Source organism: Grus americana, chromosome 14 (assembly GCF_028858705.1).
Source record: "Grus americana isolate bGruAme1 chromosome 14, bGruAme1.mat, whole genome shotgun sequence".
NCBI classification, from domain to species: domain Eukaryota; kingdom Metazoa; phylum Chordata; class Aves; order Gruiformes; family Gruidae; genus Grus; species Grus americana.
In genome coordinates this window covers 11,127,508-11,154,941 of record NC_072865.1, presented here as the reverse complement: position 1 = coordinate 11,154,941, position 27,434 = coordinate 11,127,508, and the positions used below count along the sequence as shown (strand labels likewise).

The 27,434-nt window shown below is 42.2% G+C and overlaps 2 protein-coding genes across 9 annotated transcripts in view; both read left to right on the top strand.

The window, feature by feature from the left end:
- Window positions 1–13,938, top strand: part of LOC129212571 (uncharacterized) — a 217,049-nt gene extending 203,111 nt beyond the window's left edge. Inside the window, exons 2-4 of one of the 6 annotated variants that reach the window (XR_008579216.1) lie at window positions 1,393–8,080; window positions 10,973–11,086; window positions 11,895–13,938. The gene's annotated coding sequence lies outside the window, so the exon portion shown is untranslated. Of the gene's footprint in view, window positions 1–1,392 lie in introns of all 6 variants that reach the window. The other 5 variants (XR_008579215.1, XR_008579212.1, XR_008579214.1 and 2 more) reach the window with 5 other exon arrangements.
- A 1,471-nt stretch (window positions 13,939–15,409) lies between these two features.
- Window positions 15,410–27,434, top strand: part of CPEB4 (cytoplasmic polyadenylation element binding protein 4) — a 44,830-nt gene continuing 32,805 nt past the window's right edge. The window contains exons 1-2 of one of the 3 annotated variants that reach the window (XM_054841375.1): window positions 15,410–15,841; window positions 16,414–18,400. In XM_054841375.1, coding sequence (XP_054697350.1) covers window positions 17,279–18,400 — 1,122 coding nt within the window. In that variant the 5' untranslated portion in view covers window positions 15,410–15,841; window positions 16,414–17,278. Of the gene's footprint in view, window positions 18,401–27,434 lie in introns of all 3 variants that reach the window. The other 2 variants (XM_054841374.1, XM_054841378.1) reach the window with 2 other exon arrangements.

Below are 27,434 nucleotides of genomic sequence, written 5' to 3'. Positions count from 1 at the left end.
ATGGGACAGAAGGGTAGAATGAGCTGAAAGATCCTCCAAGGTAGAGAGGATGCCAAGGTATGCAGGAATACTGTGTTCAGTTTTGGTTTCTGCTATAAAAAAAAAGATGTGGACAGGCTGGAGAGGGTCCAGAGAAGGGCCACAAAGATGATCCAAGGGAAGTCTGCCATGTGAGGAAAGGCTAAGAGAACTGGGCTTGTTCAGCCTTGAGAAAAGAAGGCTTAGGGAAGACCTTATCACCATGTCCCAGTATTTAAAGGGTGGCTACCAAGAAGATGGAGACTCCCTTTTTACAAGGAGTCACATGGAAAAAGACAAGGAGTAACAGGAACAAGTTACTCCTGGGAAATTCTGATTGGACACAAGTGGAAAATTTTTCACAATGAGAAAACAACCAGCCATTGCAATAATCTCCCCAGGGAAGTGGTGGATTCCCCAGCATTGCACACTTTTCAGATTCGGCTGGACGGGATGCTGGGCCATCTCGTCTAGACGATGCTTTTGCCAAGAAAGGTTGGACCAGATGATCTTTGAGGTCACTTCCAACCCAGTATTCTATGATTCTATGATAGGTGGTTAGTGTACAGGAGCAATGCATGAGACTGTGGTGGAGGATGCTTGAAATCCCAAACTCTAGGACTGCAGACGCTGAACATTTCATGTTTGTGATTTTTTTTTCTCCTCTCCCTTTACATGGCACACTTTCCATTTGTTTTTTAGAATTTCAATTGTAAACTTCAAATTCTCCTCCTCATTCTGCCTTTATCTTATTTACATCCAGGAGATTCTGTGCTTCTCTGAGGGCTGGCACGCCCTGGTTTAAACTGGAGCTGCCCTGAGGATGATTTTATATTTAGTAGCTCCTTATGAGCTGCTCTCATTTGAAGCAGCCCAGACTGCCTGATTCAATATTTACTGCGGAAATCTCTCTGTTGCCTCTCCCTATCGCAGGGTAATGATAAGGTTGAGCTTGAAAAGGGGCCGGGGCTTTACCCAAAGCGTGCCTGGGTAGCAGAGCCTTGTGGGGCACAGTTTCTAGTCGCTTTATGCCGTCAGAGTAACCCGCAAGATCAGTGGCGAGGGATGAAATCCTGTCCCACAAAATCTGTTGCCAGCAGAGCACAGCTGTCAGCTCGTATCATTCAGAATATACCTGTATGAAAGGCCTAACCAAGCACAACCCCTGACATCCTTCCCTCACATGCTGGGGGATTTTTTTCTGCATTTATTACAAGCTGGCCCCTTCTTAGTGTGGTGCATTGACTTGGAGGGCTTAAGAGAAAGGGTTCTTCTGCAGGAGTGATACAAATGCAAAATCACCTGGCTTCTCCCACCCTTTGGCTGTCATCCACTTCTCAGTTTTTATACAAATCTCCTGGCTTTTGTTTCCAGGTGCTCTGATATGACGATCGCTCCCCATGCCAAGTCCTTGTGATAGCGACAGGGGGAAGCTCTGACCTGCAGCCTTCCTTTTTCCAGTGTAAAAGCCAGCAGCGAAGGTTCACGGGACCGTGAAAGACCCACAGCTCTCCCTCCAAACACCCCACTGGGCTCCAGTCTGCAGCAGACGGGCCAGTCCCTTTTACAACAGTCCCTATTTCAAGCCTGCAATGCTTTTAAATATGACAGCGTGTGGGCGGGAAGCGGTGTATCAGATGGAGCACTGTCTCAGCTTCGTGAGCCTGCAGAATAAAGAAACGGCACAATATTGCCTCCGCGGACAGCAGCCTTTCCTGGAACATTAGACTGAAGCAGCGATGTGGTAACAGAGACTCTGGCCTCTCTAGATTGTGTTCCTGGAAAAGCCGTTCAATTATTGATAAGGGTCGCACTGACATCACCAAAAGACAATGAGGCTCTTGCTTGCCTTTAATAATTTCTTACTCAGCAGATCTTTCACTTACAGCTCAGCAGAATTGGCATTGCAGACACATCAGCTAAAATACAATATGCATGCTGGAAAGACAGACAGGCGACTGCCCGGCTTTTTTGTTTGCAAACTGGAAAGGAATATAGAGCCGGGACACCAGGTCGATTCTGCTTTGCAAAATGCTAACTGCCATTATGGACTTGGCACAACCGGGTTTTCTTTCCTGCTGATAACGTTTGGTCCTTGTTCATTGTTCAGAGCTGCTCTTGAATTCCTCCTCCCCCACTTATCACATATGCTGGAGAGGAGGATTTCCCAATAAAGGTAAAGAGAAGGGACTGATACTAATGCTCCTGATCTAATTCAATTTAACAATCACTACTCTAGCTAGTAAAGCTGCTGCTGTTTTGTTCAAAGTATAGTGCTGACAGCATATGCAGGGAGAAGCATTAACCCCATCTGCTCCTTGTATGAGGTTTAGTATTCCAAGAGAACTTTTTTAATTAGAGAGGAAAGCTTTAAGCCTAAACGTCCCTTTGAAGCCTGGAACAGGCTTGTTTCTGTGAACATGCCCTACAGAATCCGCACCAAGATGGAAGCAGGGTGAAATTTTGGAGGACCCTCATGAGATTCTCGCACTCTTAAACCTGAACTCATAGCAAGTTTGGACCAGAAGTACTCCATCTGGAGTACTGCATCCAGCTCTGGGGTCCCCAGTACAAGACAGACATGGAGCTGCTGGAGTGAGTCCAGAGGAGGCCATGGAGATGATCAGAGGGCTGGAGCACCTCTCCTATGAAGACAGGCTGAGAGAGTTGGGGTTGTTCAACCTGGAGAAAAGAAGGCTCTGGGGACAACTTATAGCAGCCTCCCAGTACCTAAAGGGGCCTACAGGAAAGCTGGAGAGGGACTGTTTACCAGGGCATGGAGTGACAGGACAAGGGGTAATGGCCATAAGCTGAAGGAGGGCAGATTTAGGTTAGATATGAGGAAGAAATTCTTCCCTGTGAGGGTGGTGAGGCCCTGGCACAGGTTGCCCAGAGAAGCTGTGGCTGCCCCTGGCTCCCTGGCAGTGTTCAAGGCCAGGTTGGATGGGGCTTTGGGCAACCTGGGCTAGCGGAGGGTGTCCCTGCCCATGGCAGGGGGTTGGAACTAGATGGGCTTTGAGGTCTCTTCCAACCCAAACCATTCTGTGATTCTATGATTTCTGAGTCTCCTGGTGGTGGCTGCCCTTCACCTAACTAATGGGATCACCAGCTGCCCGTGAAGTAAGGAGACTCATAAGAAAATGGGAGAGAGAGACTTCTGTATCAGCAGATCTGAATGTCAGGCAGGGCTTCCCATTGGTCTCAAAAAATGAGATCTGTAACTTCCCAGAAATTCTACACGGTGCTGCAAAATCAAAACCGTGCACCAGTGTCACACCTGGGGAAGGGACAGCCTGGTCGTGGAGTTTCACTTCAGCACTTCCATTTTGTCTGAGGTCTCTGCAGCCTCTGGTTCTATCAAACCAACTGCTTTTCCTCTTCCACGCAGTTTTAACAGCAAGAGGTACATGCGTGTTTAAGGAACCTGTTTACTGTGCAAAGGTAAACAGTCAGGTTCCATTTTCACAATCACTCCTGTGTTAGAGGTAGATGCAAACATCGGGTTGCCAGCGCTACTGCGTCACAGATGCAAACAATTTTCATCAGGGTGAAAGCCCGGATGGTACCACCATGGCAACCAATTTTAAATAGAAACAATAGGCCAGCTCCTTCGCTGAAATAAAGGCACAGGACCCAAGGAACTGGTTCCATATTCGTACAACAGACAGTAACATTTTTGAGCATTCATATTTTCTGTGTTTTTATTGCTTCTTTCCTCAGAGCATTTCAACATGCTGTTTGCAATTTATATGCAGTAAATACTAATGAAATGAAGCCATCTCTGTGTGGCTAGCAGCAGTCAGAAAACAGCATGGTGGATAAAGGAAGTTCTTGCCAACTTCTTTATCTTTCCAGTTACAGAATCTTTAAATCCCATGCAGAGAAGTCAGTCCAGTTTTTCCCTTGAAAATCTCAAAAAAATAACCAACAAATCATTAACGTTGGAAAGATGAAGTGCTGAATCATGCCTCCCATGCTTTAGAACTTGTGTTCCACTGCGTCTAATTATTTCACACTTGCTACATAAATCTTTGAAAAGCCTCTTCCAAGAACATTCATGGTGAGGGCTGAAAAAGAGAAAGTTCTGATGAACAGTCTCACATGGGGACAATAGTTCTGGTCAAGCTCACTGAACTTAATGTTGGCTTATCTCATAGGAATGGGATTTTATTTGGCCCCAAACAACCTCAAGCCAACTTGAAATTGCCGTGAGAACAGTACAGTCAATGTGCAGCTGACTGAGCGTGTAGAAACCGCAAGAAAATGTTGAACATATTTTGAAGCAGTTTAACCAGTGTCTTTTGTGTATCCGAAATGAGGTGAAAGTATGTTAAAATCGCACCAGATCTCTCTCCCTTGTTGCAGCCAGCAAGCCTTAAACAGAGTCACTGGGTGTAGAAATTGGAAACTACTTCTCACTGTTGCTTGGGTATTGGGGATGAGGAGTTGTTATTAAAAAAACCCCAAAACCGAACAAAACAAACAAACAAAAACCCCCTAACCTACAGCAAATTCAAGAAGGGCATGTACCAAGTACTCCACAGCTCTTAATTCTGAGAAGGAACTTCAGTGCTCTGGCATTGTTTTCCCCGGTGCCATTCTTATCTGACAGGTAGTATCAGTTGCCAGAAACAATGCGGGTTTATTCTGTACTGTGTATTCTAATAGAAATGGAGCTGAATACTTGTCATAGTCCTTTGGGCAGGGCTCCTTACTGCTGCAGAGTTTAATATTGAGATTGGCAACATTAAGTTAGCTGATGTAATCCATTCCATTACAGATATTTACGGCACGCCATATTACAATACAAAGGCAGAGGTTTAGAGACTGGAAAGATGTGACAAGCCAAAAAGCCAACCCATTCAAAACTGAGACTGACACTGCAGGGGTCTATTCCCCTCACTGTACGTTCACAGAAATTTCTTTTAATGCCATTAGGAGCATACGTGATGCAAAATTCAGATCAGGCATAAAGCAAACGGCAGCTCCACTGATGGCAAACAAAGTCGCTGTTATACACACCGCATCTGACTGTAGATCTGTCTTTAACCAGTGACTCACGATCACCAGCGTGTATTGTCCAAAGTCACTCCTAGGTTTCCCCATTCTTTGGCCAAACATCACAAGCCTTGGTTTATTGTAACGCAGGGGGAAGGAGCAGCATAGAGGAGTGTTTGTTCCTCTCTCTGGCAGCCTCTTTATACTCCTGCAGTAGCCCAGGAGCTGATACAGTGATCTGTGAGTTATTACAAGTCAGAAAACTATGTGCAGCTTATTTATGCTTTCACAGTCCTGGATATTTCCTTCTTGAATTTCTTGCCTACCTCCAAGTCTCATCAAGCCTCATCAAGCAGCTCTTTCAGATTGGAGGGCAGAAGCTGAGTGACTCCCTACCCGTTTAAGAGCCCATTTCTTTCCTGCAGCTCTCCTGGAGGATCTGCGGCGTCCGTTGTGCAGAATCAGCACTTTCATTAGGCTTAATGGGGCCTCTTCTTGTGGAAGACACTCGTAACCGAGGAATTTCTATTACAGAGCATCGAGGAGATATACACCCCACACTGCCTGGTGCTTGCGATTTAAAGTGAAAAACATACTGATAATGTGGTATGAATGCAGTGCTGTGTTTCCGATGCAGATGGGCCCAAACCAAGAGCTCACTTCCCTGAATTTCTTCAAGTTCAAGGGAGGCTGGAGCCAAAGTGCTTAACTGAACAGTCTAACTTTTACGTTTAGTTTTATTTGTCATGGAAGTGGCAAAATTTGCTTTATGAAACAACTGGTGTTTGCCACACCATTAAATCAGTTTCTTGCCTTTTGCAATGGCTTCTCAGTGCTGTTGGTAAAAATAATGCTGCTTTTCCAGTACATGATGTAAAGCGATTTCAGCTGCGTTTTTTCCATTCCTGACCTCTGCAATGCTGGCATTTTAGACAGTTTTATACACTTATTGATTACCTGATGTACTGTTCTAATTTCTAGGAAGTAAGAACATAGCCCTTAAATCATCCAGACTCTGAAATGTTTTAATTTCCTCAAGTAAATAGAGCATATTTTGCCAGGAATCTTAAACGTACGATACGTGGATCTGATTCCACTTTTACACAAGTCTTGTATAACTCCCTTCACTTCAGTGAAATTACTCCTGATTAGCATTGAGAATCAGGCCCAGAATATGGGGAGGAGAGTGGGTTAATGCCATTTTTTCTGACATTGAGTGCTTTAAAAGCACTCCGAGATTGTAACCCATTACCATTTCTCGGTAAGTGCCCTCTGAGAGGATTGGGAAGGATTGAAGAGTTTTTAACCAGTAAGTCACTTCAGGTCTTTCCCAAAACAGGAGAGGTTTAGCCATTTCTAGCTGCTGGCTATTTGGTGATTATGTATAGTCGGTGAGCTGGTGGTCATCGACCGGTGAGCAAGTGTCCACACCACAACTGCTGCTATTGAGTTAGTTCCCTTGCTGGCAATCTGGAAAGAGGGTGAATGGAGCATGGGTCTGGTTCCCTTCCCAGGCTTTGCAAGTTTTCCTGTCAAGCAGGAAGGAAAGTGTTTTATCAAAACGCTTTACAAAAGTGTATTATTTCCCTCATCCAGAACTGTCATGCTCCAGCGCCTAAACACGAAGGCTGATATTCTCTAACAGCCCCATCAAACTCCCACACCGTAGATGACTGCTACAAGTTATAAGCACTCCCAAAATAGGGCTGGATTTTCACAGCGATAATTGAGAGCCGTAACTTTCCACCAGGGAGGCTCTGTAGGTGGGAGCAACAGCAGAGACAGTCATATCAACAGAGTCAAGGCTTTTTACCAGGATGTTATCTAATTTTGTTATAGTATATATACACCGTAATCCTATCAATGTATAGACTTTCTTTACTGGATGTGTCCTGTACGCTCCCCAGAACCCTAGGGAAGCTAAGAAAAAGACTTTGTCCTTATGACTGCCCTAAGCCCTGATTCAGGAAAATGTTCATATTCAGCTTAAGCTTTGTGGACACTGTTGAATCGTGCTGGCTTCAGTGAACTGATGACTAGAAAAACTGTTCATGCAGGGTTTTGTTTCCTTCAGAACAACTGAAAAGGTTACTTAGTGCTACCACGACTAAGGAAAACCTTAAACCACCACCAACCACTCATTAGCTCAGTTCTGACGTAAATATCGGGATATCTAAATGCAAGTTAAATAACAAGACGCTAAACAGAGCAATATTCTCAGTCACTGCAAGCAATAATTGTTGTTCTTTTGGGACTGCATGGCCAGAAAACTGGAATCAAAGAACACTTATGGTCACATTCTCATCGGGTACGCCGCCACCTCAATCAAATAACGCGAGCTGCACTGCAGCAACTGCTGTTGAGATCAGAATCTGCATATAGATATTCTGCCTCTCAAGTTCTAAAAGTACTGTTGTATTTCAAGGCAAAGAGAAAAGAGAGAACAAATAAGACAATTTATTGCTGCAGATTATTTTTATGCCTGTGTGCTCCATTTAAGAGAATAATCTGTAAATGACTTATTATCAAGAAAAGTTATTTGTTTGCACTAATCAAGCCTTAAACTTGGAGGCATAATATGGAACTAATTATTTTTAACTAACTAATCAACATGTTTCATTCATAAGTTGGGATTTATCAATACAGCACATGAAAGGAGAGAACATATTATTATTTCAATTTAGATAATATGCAAAAAGCACTGTGTTTGTAATGACCTGCTTTCACTGAATATAATCAAGCTCCAAAGCTCTATTACAGGCTGGAAATAGCAGCAGCTTACTTTAATGAGATTTCTGGCTCTGGGCCCCAGCTGTTCTACGCAAGGCTCTCCCTTTGCTCTATGACCTACCAATATGTGCTGTCACCAGTAATGAGACAGGACCTATTTCCTAACATGGGGAAAAACTGGAAAGCATGAGTTCATTCTACTCTGTCGGTGGAAACACACCCTCTTTCCCCTGCAAGGCAGAAGGAGGGGAACACTGAATATCCAACATCCCCCCCCCCCCCCGCCTTGCCAGTGGAAATATGACATGAAACCCATAAGGTAGAGAACTCAAAGGTAAGACCGAAACTCTCTTCTTAACTCGTTCCCTTAGCACATAGAAAACCAATATTCATTAGGCACATACAGAATACGTCTCTCCCCTGTGAAGTACCCCAGCAGAGGACTTTACATTATCTGCAAAGCATGGGGAAGGGGGAACAGTAGCACTCAGGCTCTGAATTTTATGGATTTTGTGGAATTATGCTCATCTCAGAGCCGTGTTGGGAATGTGCCAGGAGCCAAAGAACTGCACTTAATTTGCCTAAAATGGAGCAGATTACCACTGCTCTCCTTTTTATTAATGGAGATGCAGCCTGGAGACTACAGATTCCAGCAAGCAACACTCCAAAGAGCCAAGCAGCCCAGGCGCTGCGCTGAGACAGCATTGCACGCTGCGAGCCAGCCCCGAGGACGGGGTCTGAGATACGCAGTAAGGGGTACCGTGACTCCAGGGTGGAAAAAAGACACCAATCTCATTTTGGTCACTCTGAATTGGACTCTTAATATTCTTCTCTTTGCCTTTTTATTATTATAGCCCACACTTTTCAGAACTTCTGTTCTTGAAAATGTTTGATTAGCTAACATTTGAGAGGGTTATGCTATTTTTATCCTTGAGCGGTCTCTTGGATTCATTAACACTTTGCACGTGAATCTGTTTTTTTAGGACAAGAAGCCAGTGCTTTTTCCCTGAATAGCATTGTTAAGTATTTCAGGAATCTAAAATCCACAAACTATTTCTGTGCCCTGAATACAAAACCTCTTTGGAAAAAGCCAATGAACATTTTAGTCAGAAAATTGGAAGGTGTGTGTTTAATGCACTTTGAAATTAAATGATTTGGTGCTCTTCAATTTGTCTTTTTGCCCTTCCCAAATACCCAAAGGCACTAGCCCACTTTGTAAATGAATAGGCTATGAAATCTTATTTTGAGAAATGAAGGTGTCACCGAGTTGCAGGAAAAATTATACTTAGCACCACTGCACTTTGTAAGCCCTGACTAATTGGCCCTTGCAACAGCCCTGATGCATTCCTCCTTCATCAGGAGGAATTAAATAACCAATTCTTTTCTTTTAGAAGTGGAAGAACCCAAACCCAAAAGACTGAGAAGCCAAGACTCCATAGCATAAACATTAAATGCACTGAATGAGTACTGCCTTCCGGATGCCTCTTGGACAACGGGTGGGTGCCCACGGACAGGCTGTCCTGGCACGCCTGGGGCTGGCTCGCCCGCTGCACTCTGCCTCAGCCTCCCAAATATTTGGAAAAGGGCACCCTGGCTGTGCCCAGGCTGTGCTTGCAGGCTAACCCCGTTCCCGGCAGACGAGCCTCTCTTGAAAGGGTTTCGGGGCAGCCGTTGGCACACAGACCAGGCACCAGAGAGGTATCTCCCTTTTGCTTCCCCCACAGATGCAATGCTGTGATGCAGTTGTGATCAAAATTTAGGAACTTTCAGCTTCAGAAATCCCATCAAAGCCTGCGGTGGGCAGACAAACACCTGTCGTGTGCTTTTTTCCTTCTACAATTTCAGAAATTACAAAGTTAGCTTTCAAATTTGCATTTTAAAGCTCTGTATCTGTGTGGAATTTTTTTGTCCAGCTTGAAGAAGCGGTATCCTTACATGAAAAAAGAAAAATGCATTTCCAAAGGCCACATTGCCAGATTTTGAAGTACAGTTGTAAGAACACCACCACCTTTGCAACACTACCTATTTCCTCTTCTAAATTATTTATCTATTTCTTGTATTTTACATGAGCCATGGAAGCTAGAGGCATTTTTGCAGTGTCAGGTCATTCTGAAGTACATTCCATACAAAGAATAGGGCTGGAAAATACAGTTGTATGTAAAATTGTTCATTAATATTACATAATTACTGCACACGAAATAGTTCTCTGGGCAGTGATAAGGATTTTTTTCATAAAGACTAAAGACTCCAAGGCAATGTATTCCATTAAGGGGTTGCTTAACGTAGGAGGGTATATCAATATCTATAGTACCTTGATCCAGTTGCAGAAAAATGACGAAGCCAGCTTAGCCAAATGAAGCCATTAGCATGTATAATGTGTTTTACACAAGAGTTAAATGGTTTACCGGGTTTAGAAAATCATACTTTGATATTGCAATGACCAAGCTGAGATATGATCTAGCAAGCAGCAGTTGCAGCTGCATCAGCACAAAAATGAACTGTTGGATTTTCTCTGCGACCCAGAGAACATTTTCTGCAGTCTTTGAAAATTGCTCTGAAATAAAAAAAAAATTCTTTACGTGTAGGCTAATATTAGCTACTGACAGCTTGCCTAGAGTTTTTAGATCAGCCTTCCTGGAGCAATTGTTTAGGATAAAATGTTGATGCAGCTTTTCAGGTCTGTTGGTTGCCTTTACTACTATTGAACATGAGCAAGTCCTGCGTCTTATGCGATACATTAGACCTAAAGTAATGTGGAAGTAATAATCCCATAAAGGATGCCTTTGAATTTTAGTATAGCCCTACTTCCTAAAGTCCTTGTGCTCTATGTATAGTGTTAGTTTTGACTTTTAATTTGACTTACTGAATTGTGTTAATATGCTGTAGACTGTTGTATGGACAAGACACAACAACCCTTATTCATATAAAACTGGAGATCTGGACATCCCGGTAGGGTTTTTCACATTCAAGAAAACATCAGGCCTTGTTACAGTTTTTGAGATATAAGATACAGGTGATAATTCTACTCCTAGAAGAGATTCATATCCTCTTTCTGCTCCTTTTTTTTTTAAGGCAGAAGATGACTTTAAGTGTACAGCAGTGTGACTTGAATTCTCGCAGCGTTAAATAGGTGCATCAGTCTGCTGTTTGGGTAATCAGCAGTGTGTGTGGTGTTAATGTTTGAAGTTCGTGTGTTGAGTCACCGAGGGTTCACCTTTCTTTCCAGATGACACTGTGACAGCTGCAATCAGCAGATGCATGAGAGCTGACAGTCCTTTGATTTTAAAAAAAGCAGGGTTGCTGGCAAGGCATTTTCCTTAAGGAGTTCCTTCTAAGCTCTGTAAGTCATTCCACTTCTTAGCTCAATAGGACCTTGATTTGATAACACTCAGGGTATATCACAAACAGCACATCTGCTCTCCTGGAGTCTCCCAGGATGAGTGGTGTGACTGAGCTGGAGAGGCTTCTTCATGGGGATTCCTTTTTTTCAGGTTTAGTTTATCTGTGAGCTAATTCTATTAACTTATCGTTAATGATTCCATGTCTTAGGGGTCATACGACCTTACCAAGGCCACGCGGTCCACCTGGCAGAATTGTTTTGTTTTGCCGTGAAGATCTTCCCCTTTGCTGTGTTTCATTGGGTGTGTAACACCAAAGGGTTGAATGGGCAAGCAAACCACAGATCTCAAGATTGTTTCTGAGTAAAAAGTGAGCAAACAGATTTCTCTACACCAGTTCAGCCATCCTCAATTCTTCCTGTGACCTGAGTCACAATCGAGCACTTACTGGGTGATGTGTTACGGTGAGACTGTCAGAATACAAGCAGGCTAAGAAATCTAATCCTCAGAGGAGAGCAGTATGTTCCCACTTGTGATTTAGTCTCACAGTGAAGAGGCTGTCAAGGGGTTTGCAGTCCTGGAGATTGATTCGGGGGGAGCCTGCTTAGTGCACAGTGCCACTGGCAGTCATCAGCTAAAGCTGCCTAATGATGTCAGCTGGAGTGGCCAGGGGAATCCTCTCCTGTAAGGTAGCCAGAAGAGCTAAATTGCTTCCAGAAATGAATCCATTAGGTACTGATAGTGATTAGTGTAAGGTACCATAATGACTAAAAGTACTTCAAGTGTAATTCAGTCTGAAATCTCTTCCAGGTGAGAGGTGTTAGATACATCACGACTGAGGTGCCGGTACCTGTTTGGTGGATGGGGCAGCAAATCTGGGCACTGACTCACCGCTCTATGTGAGCAAATGTGAGAGAGAAAACTCTCCCTCTTCCCTCCCACTGAAAATATCCTTGGGTATTTCTTGTTGAGGAAAAGGGAAATTTAGGATTAAATATCTAAATTAGTTAGATTCACATTATTTAGATACCCAAGGGTTGGTTTGGGGTTTTTTTTTAATTATTTCAATCTTATGTTTCAAGTTTCATCCAAAAGTTAGGTCATGGTACAAGCTACAGGAAAATCAGCATGTCACTTGCTACATGATAAAGGGTTGATTTGACTGTGCAAAGATTTGAGCTTATGGCTTGAGTGATTTAAGAAATCTTCCTCATACCACTAGCTATATGTTGAATTTGAGCCATAAGAAGGTTTTTAGGAATGCTTGTCACTATTTTAATGTGCCGGTAATGAAAAGCAACAACAACATCTTCATCGCTCCATGGAAACTAGCTTGGTTTTGCAGTGTTAGACAGCTGGGAAAGGAAGATTCTCTCCTGTAAAAGAAGGTGGCAAATGAAACTCTATTGCTATTTAAAGTAATTAATTTTAAAATGTGTGACAATTTTTTAAGCTAATCATGTAGTTGATTTGATGATTAGTTTCTGTAAAAGTTATGTGAGAAAATCCTGTTGGTTTTCATGCATTCCAAATAAAGCTCAGACACATTATTTGAGACGCTCTTTACGTCATCCAGTCATCAAAGCGGCAAGTGCCTCACAGGTTGTTAAATGCACTTATTTATAGACACTACTCACTTTCTTTAGGGATTTGTTCTTCTTTGCAACCAAATGTAGTGACTGCAATCCCTGTATATTGTTCAGGCATTTTTCCTCAAAGGGGCTTAATAAAATGACACAAATCCCGCCGGGCAGCTGATACCATCACAATGTCAGCCGTTAGGAAACCTCCCATGGTTTCAGCAAACCACGTTTGTCAAGCAAAGTGATTAAAGTCAGATTTTGGAATTTCTGCTCATATCACTCTAGCTGATCTGCATCTACCCTAACGCATCGCAAGGGTGTGCCTGAAATTAAATTAAGGCCATCTACTCAGTCTTTCCCAAACGATTCATGTCACAGCAATCTACTGCTGGAGCCAGGTTCACAGCTTCTTGACAGAAGTGCTCGTTAACCCTGAATCTGATGGTGATGATGATGACAATAATCACAGTATGACTAGAGAAACACAGAGGAAAGTAATACTTAATATCAGATGGGCTCACATAGGTTGCAAAGAGTAAACAAAAGGGGAAATGATAACCCAGTACTTACATGTTCACAAACAATTATGTTTTCACCATACGTAAACAAGTCTATTTTCACATGTGGAAACAAGGTATATACAATTGCAAAGAAAAAAGTTTATTTAATAAAACTGTTGAGAAATACTGGGTTTGGTAAAAATATCTGTATCATCCAAACTTACAGTCAGTTGACTGAGTAGGTTAGAAAGAGCCTTGGAGGAAGTAGCAGTGGGCACTCCACTACTAAATGAGAATTATTCAGGAAATGTTTCTGCATGTTTCCTTTTCCACTTGATTTTTCTACTGCTGTATCTACGTATAGCTATCTTAATTTCACTATATTTTGTTATTTAATTTTGAATTATATTTTATTTACATATTTTAATTTGTAGATGTGCAGAAAGGGGACCCATCCCACTATTTTACAAACCAGATCTGTAGTAGACAAAAGTTTTCATGCTTCCTCGTGAACAATCCACATTCCTTTGCAAGAATAAATTTTAAAGCACACGTTAGTTTTGGCCCCATGGTTGTGCCCGTAGACCACATAACTGTATATACAAAAACCCAATCACATGTGCCAAGTGTGGCGTTGGCATCCGGTAACCACAGTAGAAGTAAAACTGGCATTTCACTTTGTATGCCTGGCAGCTGGGGACAACCAAGCCCATTGCTTTTACACAGATTTGCTATGCGTGATGAAGTAATAATCACTACATGTTTAATAAATAACAGAGCTATATAAAATACATGCTGAATTAATATTTTATGTTGTACAACTTGCTGTAATATGCATTCACTTTCAATCCAGAACTTCCTACGATAAACTAGAAACTCGGGCCTACGTATTGGTTACTGGGACAGAATCTCTCACTGGGGCGATCCCGTCCTAAGGCACCACGCGCTCCAGCCACTTCCAGACCAGGCTGAGGTGGAGGTATGGTAGTGCCAGAGGCACTACATGAGCCACAGGAAAGTTCAAGATACCAGAGTAATGCAACAAAGACCCTCTCTTCCCACCACCACTCCAGCTCCGAAAGCTGCACTTGAGTGCAAAGGCGGCTCTGTAATCCCCCTCCCCATAAACACCTTTATTTATGGTGCTTAAAATGTTGTAATGGCCTCATCCATCATCCTGAAAGATGAGACTTGATGGCTCTCACAGCTCAAACCTCCTGTCCCTGCATTGATCAATACAGCTGGAAATCAGGAAGATCCCCGTTGGCTGGTGGGACAGGCGGCGGTTCCCTGGTGCCAGCGTGGGCCTGCAGCACCAACCCCCTGAGTAATTCCCATTTACTGGTTCGCTTCTAGCTTTTTCTATCTTTCACCAAGTAGGTTTTTTGCCTTTTTTTAAAACCAACATAACAGAAGTTATCTGGGAAGGCCTTTAAAATACTCAAGCGAGCTGGAGTTTGAAAAGACTTTCAACTGACCATCTCAGAAAACTCCCCAAGTTTTTCACTTATTTTTCGTATGAGCCTGTCATGGTACCCGATTTCCATGTTTCAAGAGCTAAACACCAAGCAGAAGTCAGATATTGTGGTAGTTTCTCCACAGAATTTGCCCTCTGAACGTTTTGTTACGTGATTTTGCTGACTCTCCCTTCCACCAGGAGGATGGCTCCAATGCGGTGGCCCAGGCCAGGGCAGTTTAGGGAGGGCGAGGTTCACTTGAAGGGTCTCAGCCCTTGGGTGCCAAAAGGTGTTACAAACAAGCACCGTTTCGGGTAGGATTTGATTTTTAGACGTTATTACAGCAGGGAACGTACGTCAATAGACACCGGCGCGGCGCCCCCAACCAGCCCGGCATGTCAGGGCCCGGCCCTGCTGCCACCCCTTCGCCGAGGGGGACGATCTGCCCTGCACAAAGATGGCCGCTGGCGGCGTGAACTGCCCTCCTCGGTCCAAGATGGTCGCCCCGTCGGTATCCGTCTGACCCTTTGCCCTTATTTAAGATGGCTACCAAGCTGCGGACGACGTGCCCAAAACAAAGGTGGCCACCACAGCCAGGGTGTTCCCTGCCCCTACCAAAAATGGCGGCGCGAAGCGGCAGCCGGCGGGTGGGGTGGGACGGGGCGGGGCCTCCGCCCGGGGAGCTGGGCCGGGGGGCGGGGCGGGGGCGCGCCCGCCGCCGAACCGGAAGTGCCGCGCTGCCTCCTCCAGCTGGTTGTCATTTCGTGCGGCAGCTCGGTCCTGAGGAGACGGGGCTCGGCAGCGGCCGGGTGGGGAGGAGGGAGGCACCGGCTGCGGCACCGAGGCAGGAAGCGGCGGCCGCTGGGGGGGTGGGGGGAGGGGAAGGAGAAAAAAAAAAAAAAAAGAAAAGGAGGCAAAACAAGGCAGCAGCAGCAGCGAAGGCTCCGCGCGGAGGACCCGTCGCGGCCAGGCTCGCCGGCTACCGAAGCGCCTCCCGACTCGCCGGTGTCGCGGCAGCCCTCCCCCCCTCTCCTGTCGCTGTCGCCCGCGGAGCCTCCCCCCTCCTTCCACCTCCCGGCAGCAGCGTCCCCCGCGGCGACCCTCCCGGTGCCCGGCCGGTTTACATGAGGGGGAAGGAAGCCCGCCTGGAGCCGAGAAGACGCGCAGCAGGGGAAGGACTGCTCCGAGGAGCCGCCGCCGCCGGACCCCGCGTCCCGGTTAGTCCGCCGGGCCCCCCCTCCGCTGCGCCCAGCGGCCGAGACCCTGTCCCGTAATCTCCGGGCGATTTGGGAGAACCGGTTAAACACCTTCCATGGGGGAGAGAGGAGCCCGGGCCCCCGCCGCCTGCACCTTCCCCTCCCTGCCGGAGGCTGCTCCTCTCCTGAGGTAAAAAAAAAAAAAAAAAAATCCCTCCTGCCTTCCCCGACACCAGGACTCTTGCGAGGGAGGGGGGACACCGCGGGGGCACCCCACAGAGAGCCGGGGCCTGGCGAGCCCAGCCTGCCTGCGCCGCCCGCCCCTGCCCCGCTGGATGCCGAGTCCCTGAGGAGGAAAAACACAGACACGCACATCCCGGCGGCCTTTCGGCCAGGGGCTCGCTCGTCTGCAGGGAACCCACATATCTCGGTGGAAGGAGGCGAGCCCCGCACCAGAAACCACCCTCCCAGCAGCAGCGGGAGCAAGAGAAATCTCTTTCCCCTTCCTCCTGCACAACTCGCTGTCCCCTCCCTTCCCTTTTCCCGAACGCTGAATGCTGATTTCTGAGATGAAAATCTTCCTCTTTGGACAGCCAGGACTCATATGAAGGACACGCAAATACTGGATCGTAAATAAGAAGCGAGTCTGGCGAGCTCAGAAACCCAGCCCAAAAGGAGCAGCATCAAGAATCCACCCTTCTCCTGCACAACTCACTCCCCACCCAACTCACATAGAATACTAATTTCCTGAGATAAGATCTTACCCCTTTAAACAACCACACACACACGCACACAGAGTGTATATTATTACTAAATATAATAGGTTAAACCCAGCAGCACGGGAAAAAGCGTCTTCTGCAACTCACTCCTTTTCACCCTTCTGAATGCTGAGATCCTGAGGTAAATTTTTCCCTTACCCACAGCAAAGACTCTTTTTGAACAGGACACAAATATATATTAGATTATAGAGATGTATTAAATTATTCCAGATTTAAATCTATTTTTTGCTGCCAAGGGGTTGGGGGACCAGACGTCATTGTATATTTTTTTTTTCCTTCCCTCTTAACTCATTTATGGGCAAGTCAAGGCTGCTGAGGAGGAAAAAAACAGGATAGTTAGAATCTCTTTATCCTTATTCCCCAGAAGCTTTTTCTCTCATTGCTGTGCATTTCCTTTAGAAAAAGGAAACCTCTTATTTTGTGAACCAAAGATTTATTTTTCCCTTCCTCCTGGCCGAAGGAAGGAAACGGACACAAATTGGCACATTTAAATAGTTGAAGAGATCTATCTTTTGCAAAAAACCGAACATCTAAATCTGAAATAAATAGCGTGGAGGGAGAAACTGGAATATCTAGCTAAAACCAAGATACTTGCTAATTTTGCCTCAGAACAGGACGAGGTAAACGCTAAACATCAACTTGTTCTTATAGGGAGGATTCAAACCTTTAAATATAATAAATGGGGGATTACGGGTTTGGAGTGTTAGTGCAAAACAACACTGGAAATAAGTCAGCTTTTCCAGTCAGATTTCATCCACATCTGCAGCCTCCACACCATCATCAAAATGCAACCCCCAGCCCTGCTGCTTTTATAAATAATAACACAGCTGCCAATGGCAGTAGTGCTGGGTCAGCTTGGCTCTTTCCTGCTCCAGCTGCCCATAATATTCAGGATGAGATTCTGGGGTCAGAAAAATCTAAAACTCAGCAACAGGAAAAGCAAGAGTCCCTAGAAAAACAGCAGCTTTCCCCTGGTCAAAGTCAGGAAGCAGGCATGCTTTCTGAACCTGAGAAAGCTAAAACTGAAGAAAATCAGGGCGATAATTCTTCAGAGAACGGCAATGGAAAGGAGAAAATAAGAATAGAATCGCCGGTGTTAACAGGATTTGATTATCAAGAGGCTTCGGGGCTAGGTACTTCGACACAGCCCTTGACATCCACTGCATCTTCTCTGACTGGTTTTAGTAACTGGTCTGCAGCTATAGCTCCTTCTTCTTCTACGATAATCAATGAAGATGCAAGTTTTTTTCACCAGGGAGGGGTCCCTGCTGCCTCAGCTAATAATGGTGCTCTGCTGTTTCAGAATTTTCCACATCACGTCAGCCCTGGCTTTGGTGGTAGCTTTTCCCCCCAAATCGGACCCCTCTCTCAACACCACCCTCATCACCCTCATTTTCAGCATCATCACAATCAGCATCAGCAACAGAGAAGGTCTCCTGCAAGTCCTCATCCACCTCCATTCACACATAGAAATGCTGCTTTTAATCAATTGCCTCATTTGGCTAATAATCTTAACAAGCCACCTTCTCCATGGAACAGCTACCAAAGTCCATCGCCTACACCATCTTCATGGAGCCCTGGTGGTGGTGGATACGGTGGGTGGGGTGGGTCCCAAGGTCGAGACCACCGCAGGGGACTGAACGGAGGGATAACGCCTCTGAACTCCATCTCGCCCTTAAAGAAGAATTTTGCAAGTAATCATATCCAGTTGCAGAAATACGCTCGACCCAGCTCAGCCTTTGCTCCAAAATCGTGGATGGAAGACAGTTTGAATAGAGCTGACAACATTTTTCCTTTTCAGGTGAGCATACTCTGTTGTATCCGTAAGAAAAATAACATGTAAGTGCGTTAAAATGCCCCGGAAAGGGTCAGGGGAGTTGAACAGTACAGTCCAACTGTATGACTTCTGGGCTTGCAACTAAAAAAACATACATGGTTAACTTAAAATGTTATAGTGTGAATTTGGTCCAAGCTGTGAATTGTGGGGTTTTTTTTGTCGTAGTGGTGGTCATGTAAGTATCTGTTGCCTACCAGACATCTGTATTAGCCAGTTTCCTTCAGCTTAATACTTAGATTCAGAAATAGCTGATGAACAAATTACAAGTAGCAAGTATATCTACATAAGGGAGTAAAGAAAAAAGTGCTGCCTGATGAAGTATGAAATATCTGAGGCCTTCTGAAGCATTTCATAAAGTACCACATCTAAGAAAAAGTATTGAGTGATTGTATTTTGTTTTACACTATCATAAGGACTTGTAGTGCAACGTAATTTTTGTAGCATTTCTTGGAAACTGATTGTTTTACACAACGGTAATCAATGCAATTTGCTTTCCTCAGTAATGACAGCAAATTTTGGTTACAGGCATTTAAATCATCACCAAAAATAGATATGGACGAGTTTCAGTTGGTGGTCTCCTATATTTTAATATGGCCTTATCCTGGCACGAGGCAGGTCATGTGGCAGTTCAGCCTCTCCTTCTAGGCTGACTTTTTATGAATTTGAAAAGAACTGTATAATGTTGAACGTAATTTGCAGTAAAAATGAAAACAGAAGTACTCTTCATCTGACCACTAGTTAAATCTAGCTTTTATGTGTGTGTATGCCTTTTGTAAACTCCTTTAGGGTGAATCCCAAAACCCAAGAGTTCTTTTACATTTAGTGGATTGTTTTTCAAGATCTTCAAATGAGGGCAAAAGTAAAAATTTCAAAATGATTGCAGTATTTCTAGCCATGCTGTAAGAACCAGGGTGACCTACTTTAAAATAATTTGAAAGATCTGTAGATAAAAACAGTGCAATATGTCTCATGCTGTAAGCCACCCTAAAGAAACAGAAATATATTTAGTAATGACTTTGTGGATTCAGACATAGGAAACATTTTAGTTGTTCTTCGTAAACTGTTCAGTTTGTTTGGTTTGCAGGGCCTGCCTGTGTAGCCTTCTGACAACAGAGCAGCTGCTGGCAATAACTTTCCATTAGAGACCTTTTTTCTACTGCAGAGCTACTAGCTGGTTCAGTGTCAGGTAGAGCCCTTGTAAATTTAGAATCCATAGTAATAATTGATTTTAATGTCAGGATTCGTAATTAATATAATGAAGCTGTGTCCAGCATACCAAATTTATATGCTGAAACCATTAGAAAAAGGGACACAGCTGGAGTTGGTCTTTTTTCAGCCTCACTGCAGCAAGGCTGGGCTCACAGTTTAATTCATTCTGTAGCCTGACACATAGCTGATGTTCAGAGTGACAGAATAAGATCAAGTGTGTCCTTGCTGCTGTGTATAAGGCCCAAATATATACGTAGTCATAGAAATGTGCTTGGTCTGACATCAAGGAAATTTCAGGAAATTGGCAAAGTCAACCTTGACTTCTGGGTCATGTTCCAAACATAAAATATCAGACACACGTATTTTGATGGTGGTAAAGAAATAATTTTTGTGTAGCATGTTGGTATCTGTTTACATAAACACTAAGATGAAGCTGTACATGTCAAGACCAAGTCTGACACTTTTTCATGCCAAGAAAAGGAAAGTGTTGGAGTGAAGTGCTTTCCAGTCTGTTACTATCACTTCTGTGAAGAAAAGGGCAGGGCAGCAAAACAGGACTTCAGCACTGCAGACCTAGAAAGATGCTGATTAATTTTGAAGCCATCTTGGGCAACTGCTTTTTATAACTTTTTTTTGGTGTAAAATCTTTAGCTCCTTTGGTCACTTAGTCATTTGTGTGTTGAAAGCATACTGAATTTTTGAATTGCTGGAAACAAATGATGTAAAATTTGACCTTTGATGTCATCTTATTTTTTCTTGATTATGCTGATTGTATGTCTGACTCAAAGCAGAAATAAGGAGTTTTGTTTATTGTATATTTGTGTTCATGCATATATATATGAAGTATCCTTGATGATGCAATCATGTACTGGACCAAGGCTATTTTGTTACTCGAATCTTCTTAGATTCCTATTTAGGAAATAATTGAAAGCTGTCTTTGCTGCAGCAGCATAATGGAGTAACTTGATACAACTATCCCTTTCATTTAATATTTATGTTTTGCTGCTTAAATCATTAACAAGTGTTGCTGCAGTCTAGTGAAAATTAGTTTCTCTGGAAGGCAAGATAGAAAACAGCAATTGCGAATATTTGGGGATCACTTTTTTCCTCAAAGGTTTTCTCTCCTCCAAAGCTTGGTGATACACAGAAGTCTATGTTTTGATGGAAATCTTAGGGTAACCAAGTGTAAGTGCTTGTTTCCTCTTTGGAGAGGACAACATTGCATAATGTCCCTATAAGCCACCAATGTGAATTGCTGCTCACTTCAAATATTTCTGCCCATGGCCCTTAGACGCTTGTGATGAAGTGGGCATTCCAAATGGTTCAGATAAAGGAAAATACCATGGTGATCTGTTTGATAATCTTGCAATTTGATGATTGCTTGCTTGGTATTGAGAGCTGCATGTAAAACATTGTGCTTTTTGTTCTAAGTGTTTTTTTATTTGGAATTCTGTTTCATAACACTTCAGAAGTAGCATATCTGTAGGACTATCTTGTTGCAGAGATGGAACTGGAAGCAAGGTCAGAGAAGACTGTTACCAGATCTGTTAATGAAATTAAGTTTTGATATTGTGCTTTAGCCACTGGGCAGGCTTCCCCCTTCAAAGATCTTTTCAAAAGAGAAAAGCCATTGTTCTTTGTGCGTTCATTTGAAAAGGAAATGGTCTCCAAACGAAAAAATGGTTCCTGAATTTAAAAAAAAAAAAAAGTCTTTTGGCTATAACAGTCTTCCCTGAGAATTAATAAATGAAAATGCTTTGACTGTGACTATTGCATCTTACAAAGTTACTGATTTTTTAAATAATTCCTTTTACTTCTCTCCCAGCAGCACTGACAAACTAAGTGCTCAGTAATTGCATTGCCCTCAAGATTGTTTTGGCTTTCCTTTTGCTATGTACTTGCACTTCCTCACGAGTGGAACATCCTGCCTGTTATGCAATGCATAAATCTTGCTTTGATAGGCATTTCCAGGTTTCCAGATCCCATCTTCAAATGCGTGACAATGTTTTTTAAATTGGTCTTTGAAGACTCAAGCAAGTTAAGTAATAGTGTTCAGCTTTCTGTAAAATTGCTTAAAAATAATTTGTGTTTCTTCCTGGAATCAGGCTTGAAAAGAACTGCCCATTTCAAAGAATTTTGTACATGAGAGCAGTTCATTATATCCACTTGTTCAAAATGTTTTTTCCTTTCTTCTACAGTGGCTAGTTTCCAGGTATATAACCCCTTCCAAATTCATTGAGGGTCTGTGCCAGAGAGACTTTCTCTTCCCCCGGGCAGATATGAAATGTTTGAGAAAACACATACGTGATTACAGAATGTGTTTTAATTCTGAGCTATACGTCACGATTTGTTTGCCCATAGAAATGGATTGATTTAAGAAGTGTGTTAAACAAAATCACAGGGAACTGGAATTAAAAAATAACCTCTTAAATGCATTTGCCAATTGTTCCTCTTGAAGAAATTTTGCAAATAAATTTCTTTACCATGCCTCTTTATTTTAATACTTGTTCTTTGTTTTTGAGGAACCTTTTCATAAATCATGATAGCTGGTTGCATAAAATGAGACTACTTGCTCTGCAGAATTTTATTTTTATTCTAACAACAGCAACTATTCCAAGAAATTTCAAGCTATCATTTTAAAACAGAATAAATATTTGAAGTTGGATTTTTAAATGTCTGTTCACCCATTTTTCTATAACTACATCAGCTGTGTAGTAATTACTGTTTTGTATGCTGTTCCCCACAGCTACTGATCTGTGGAATTAGAAGCACTCTAATGTGGTATGACATGCACAAGTTAAGTACTGTGGAAGTTAACACTGTTCTTGTTTTATAAACTTACTACTGACGTTAATACTTTGGCTTTGGCCCTCCTGTGTGTTTTTGACCTCAGGGTTTCTTTTTAAAGAGAGCTTTTGTTAGAAGCTATTTGAATTATGTTTGTATTTTCCTAAGATTAAAAGGAGTACTCTTATTAAGCATTTTGCTTTGAAAATTGCATACTTAGCAGCCCAGCATAAAGATTGAGAACACAAGATATTGTGGAAAGTAATTTCAGAAGATACATAAAAAACTTAATATGTGGCTAAAATAGAATCAGACATGTTACTGGAAATTTTTATAAAGGTCTGTAATTTCTAACACTTAAAAAAGGTCAAGTTTGACTAAACCAGAAGTGCGCCCTTCCAAAAAACTCCAATGTTATGTGTCACTTAACTTTTCCAGCTTTTTCTTATTGTTCCCTGGTGAAGCTACAAAAGATGATCAGGGCAGCATACAGCAACATCCTTTCAGGAAAAACCTGTTTATTCAAAGCCTTTAATTCACTGGATACTGGACTGGGAGCTGGAATACAGCATTTGCAGGGTGGTGAGAAGGAGGAGAAACTTACCCAGAAGCATAATCAAGTCCAAATTTGCTTCGCAATTAAAAGAAAAATGTGGAACTTGTATTTAGTGCCTACAATATTGCCTCTCCCTATGTACTTTGCCTGAGACACAAGGCTTTTGAATTGTGGGAAATATGTACAAGGTTTTGGAAAGTTTCAGGCTTCCCATGCTGTAATGAGGGTGGCATAGAACATGTGAGTGTTCTAATTTTCTCAAGTATCCTGGTTTGTCAAATATTTAAATATATAAAATAAGCCCCAGTTTTACAACTATACCTACTCCATAAATACTGCTTAATCACCTTCAATAAATTGCTTAATACAATGGCTTACTTTGCATTATTATTGATGCCTCAATCTTCAGAGAAATCATATTTTATAAGATTAGGCACAGCCTTAGCTACCAGCAAGTGCTCATACCTTGCCAAGCTTTACTTGTACAGTTTGGGGTTTTAGCATTGGGACGCCCATCGTGGGAAGCACTGAATAGAAACTCAGGTTCTGGGATCTTCATTGTTCAGGTGATAATGCTGTGGGTGCAGATTAATGAGTCTGCACTTTAATAGTTAAGTTAGATGTATATTTTGCTGATGTGCAAGAGAATTTAGGTATGGGATTTTAAAGTGCAAAGTATGATCTTTTTTGGAATGAAATGTCTTTGGACTTTGAAAAATAAAATTGGAATAGGAATTAGAATTTAGTGATTACCTATTTGAGTGGCTCAATTTTTTACAAGACCTCTAAACTTAAAATAATCTGGGTGCTAGTGGGGAAACCAGCGTAGTCACTGAGGTGAAGTGGTATGCCCACTGTATGAATCCAGTGATGAAGTTGTGACATGAAGCCCTGAGTTCTACTCTCTGTGCTTTAACAATGAGATTGCATTATTATGAGCACTCTACATGCCTGTAAATGATTTCTAGACAGTAGTAGAATAAAAATAATTTTATTTTTCTGTAGACAGAGCTGGCCACTGTATAGTTCAAAACTGTTGTTTGCTGTTGTAGAATATTTACAGTCTTGCTAGCTCTCTTTTAACCAGATCTGCTGGCTGTCACCTCTTGTATATTATTGTGAAAACAATACTGCTTATTCAAAATCATGTTTAATGAATTTCTTTTGAAATGTTGGCTGCCATTTTAAACATAGTCATGCATTAAAACTTCAGGTCGATTTCTTTCTTTTTGGTTGTTTTTGGTTTTGTTGGAGTATTTTGTTTGTGGTGGATTTTTTTTTTTTGGTGGCCTTGTGTTCAACCTGATGTTTTTCTGCCTCAGTTCTGTTTCCCAAGGATAAATGTGTGTGTGCCCTTTGAGCCCTCTGATAAAGCAAAATTTTAGATGCCCTAAACAAACTCGTGTAAAGCCAAGTTCTTGTGATCAACCTGGGTAAATAATACTAGGCTGTAGTTAACTTATTTTGTTGTTGAAGTGTATACACTCTGCTTTATTCCAGGGTAGTCATTACCCTTATATCTTTTATTTATAAATGAATTAAAAAAGTATACAGCAAGTAATCCAGCTCCATGGAAAGCACTGTAACTTTGTGAATTGATCCATTAAAAACACCACCATATTGTTATTATTTCTCTCTACATGAAGTCTCTTGAAGAAAACATCACTTTTTTTGCTAAGTACAGCGTGGATTACATGCTTTATAACTCATAATTAACATGTATCTGAGATCAGCTCACATTTAGTTACCAGTTAATGATCAGTATCTTGCCTGTTACAGCTTTTTTGATGTTATGGAATTAAATGTATAGTTTCACATTTCTTCTGCAATATGGCCACTACCACTAACCTGTCATCAGTCTTTATTTTTATGTTGGGTGTATAATACCTAAATATATACATTTCAGATACAATATATGTTGCTGATAAAATGTGCTGGCCATCTTGGAAGTTAAGACTGGCAAAATTTGTGCTACTGTTTTCAGAGCAGTCTCAGAATAAAAGGCCTTTAAATTGTATAAAAATTCTAAAAAACTACCAATGGTGACTTTCTCTAGCAGTGTGGACCCTTTCGGTATCAGCACAAATAGTCAGCTAAATTAATTGAGTTCTTTTATAATAAGCACTGTGCAAACCTCCAAACCAGTTCAGCATGGCATTTTGGCTGGTCTTTATTTAGGACATATATGACTGATATCTTTTCATTGGATAGATGTATACAGGTTTACTTATATACCACGTTCTTGAATTACTCGGCATTTCCAGAAAGCTGGACTGCTACATTAATTTCAGGAATATATCCAAATTCGATGTAACAGTAGTAGTAGCTCTTAGTGTTGTGCTTAATGTGGTTCGCTATCTTCTCATTAATAAGCAGAGATGTGGAAGAGCAAACTGTTTCAAACAACCCAGGAATAAGACTGATCGTCCCCAGGGTGTTGAGGCTGGGACAATTCAGCACCAGGAATCGATTGTGATGATTAGATATGCTGTCAGCACAGAGACCTTTTGTTGGAAAGATGGGCAAGAAATAGTAATGTATCAGAGTCTGAGGGTGCTCCAGCCTATGGCAGTCTTCTCCATTGCTGTGGCAAGTTACTGGAGTACGAACGTGGGCCATGTTTTAGCCAGTCCTCCTTTTTATGTGATTACTAATAGCTGCAGGTAGGAATACGACCAGCTAATCTTTTGTAGTGGTCTGCAGGGTCATGTTTTAAAGTGTTTGCAGTATGACTGGAAGCTTATGGACCTTAGACTACAAAAGTGACTACTAGTTGGTTCACTCAGAAGGGGAAAACTATAAACTCCTCACCACAAAAAGCTTCCATTGGAGAAAATGGTGTCACTGTCAGCTAAACAGTTCAATTCCATTTTTTTCTCAAATGCTTACACTCTCTGTTCTCAATATTAAAAATTTACCATTGCAGCAAACCCCTCTGTTCATTACTATAGCTCAACCCAACCCAACCCAGACATTTTAGAGAGAAGAGACTATCTTTGGGCTTGTGTACGCCAGTGCATACACAGCACAATAAACTGGAAATTACTCGGCTTGGGTTTCTCCCTTCGTGTCTCTCAGACAACTGAAATGTTAAGTGCCGCAAATTCAACAATGACTTGGAACTACTGAGGTTCTGCACTTTGTGAAATAAGAATTTTGTAGCTGTTTTCCTGGGTTGGACTTGAGGTTAATTCCCCACAGAGAACCACAGTACGGAATGGAAGAAGGAGTAGCTACTGAGAGATGTCAGGTTTTCAGAAATGCTCCCACCTGTGTTTTAGGCTATTTTTGTCAGGTTGTGAGGACTGCTGAAAATGCAGAGACTTGTCTTTTAGCATCCATTCCTGAGTTACACAGCTGTTGGATACTAATGAGTCCAGGATGCAGACCTAAGGACTTTTACTCAATCCCGCTAAGGTATTTTAGTGTAATTAGAGTTTGAAATAGTTATGAACTAGTAATGTATAAACCAAAATAATAAACTAAATACTACTAGGAAAGGAAGAAACCAGTAGGACGTGTGAAAGTAAAACACAGAATTTAAATGCTTGTGAGAGTTTCTCTGAAGTACTTCAATTACCTTGTAATATATATTACCAAGGAAATAAATACTATGGAGAGACAGGGCAGCACTATGCTTTTTATAGCAAATTTGATATTGGGCTAGACTAATAAAGCAGATGGTTCCAAACTCTGGTCTTTCTAATGCTATTTGAAATGGAGCACACCCAGGTAGAAATACTTCACCTTTTCTGTGTCAGTAATAAACCATTCTGAAGAGAGGAAAAATATCAGAAAATTTCATTCAAAAAATAGTATTTTTTAGTGGTCAGAATGTAACTTTCAAACTTGGAAATGGATCAAGACTGCAGGAACTAGAGGGTTCCTGCTCTTAAAATAGTGTTAGGCCTTTAAAGTCCAAGATGACTGATCATTGTCTGATACAAAGAATGCCTCTTGCAGCACTGCAATCAATACTGCTTTAGCACTTCATCGCTGGAAGGAAAGCACATTATAACTTGATACACAACAGTCTTTGAGCAATACCATTTTTTACTTCACCGTTGGTTTTAAAAATGATCAAAGCTGGGTCTGTGTGCTTTGGAGAAATCTCAGCTTCACAGCTAGAGTTAGGGACAAACCCCATATATTCACTGCTGTAATAACAATAGTTGTAGAGAAGCGGTTTAGAGTAAATGTCTGTCTTGAATTGCTCACGTTTTGCTTTCTTACTTGAACAGATAACTTCCATGCTTGATTTCAGTTCAGAGGTGAATCTCTCAGAACAGGAATGAAATAAAATCTTTAGAACTGATGTTAGAGTTCTTGGACACAGAAAAATTAAATTCAGGGTGGATTAATATATTCTATCCAAGTGTTTCTACAAATGTCCAAATGTATAACGTGGATAGGTGAATAATTTTGGGAACAAGAGTGATTTTTTTG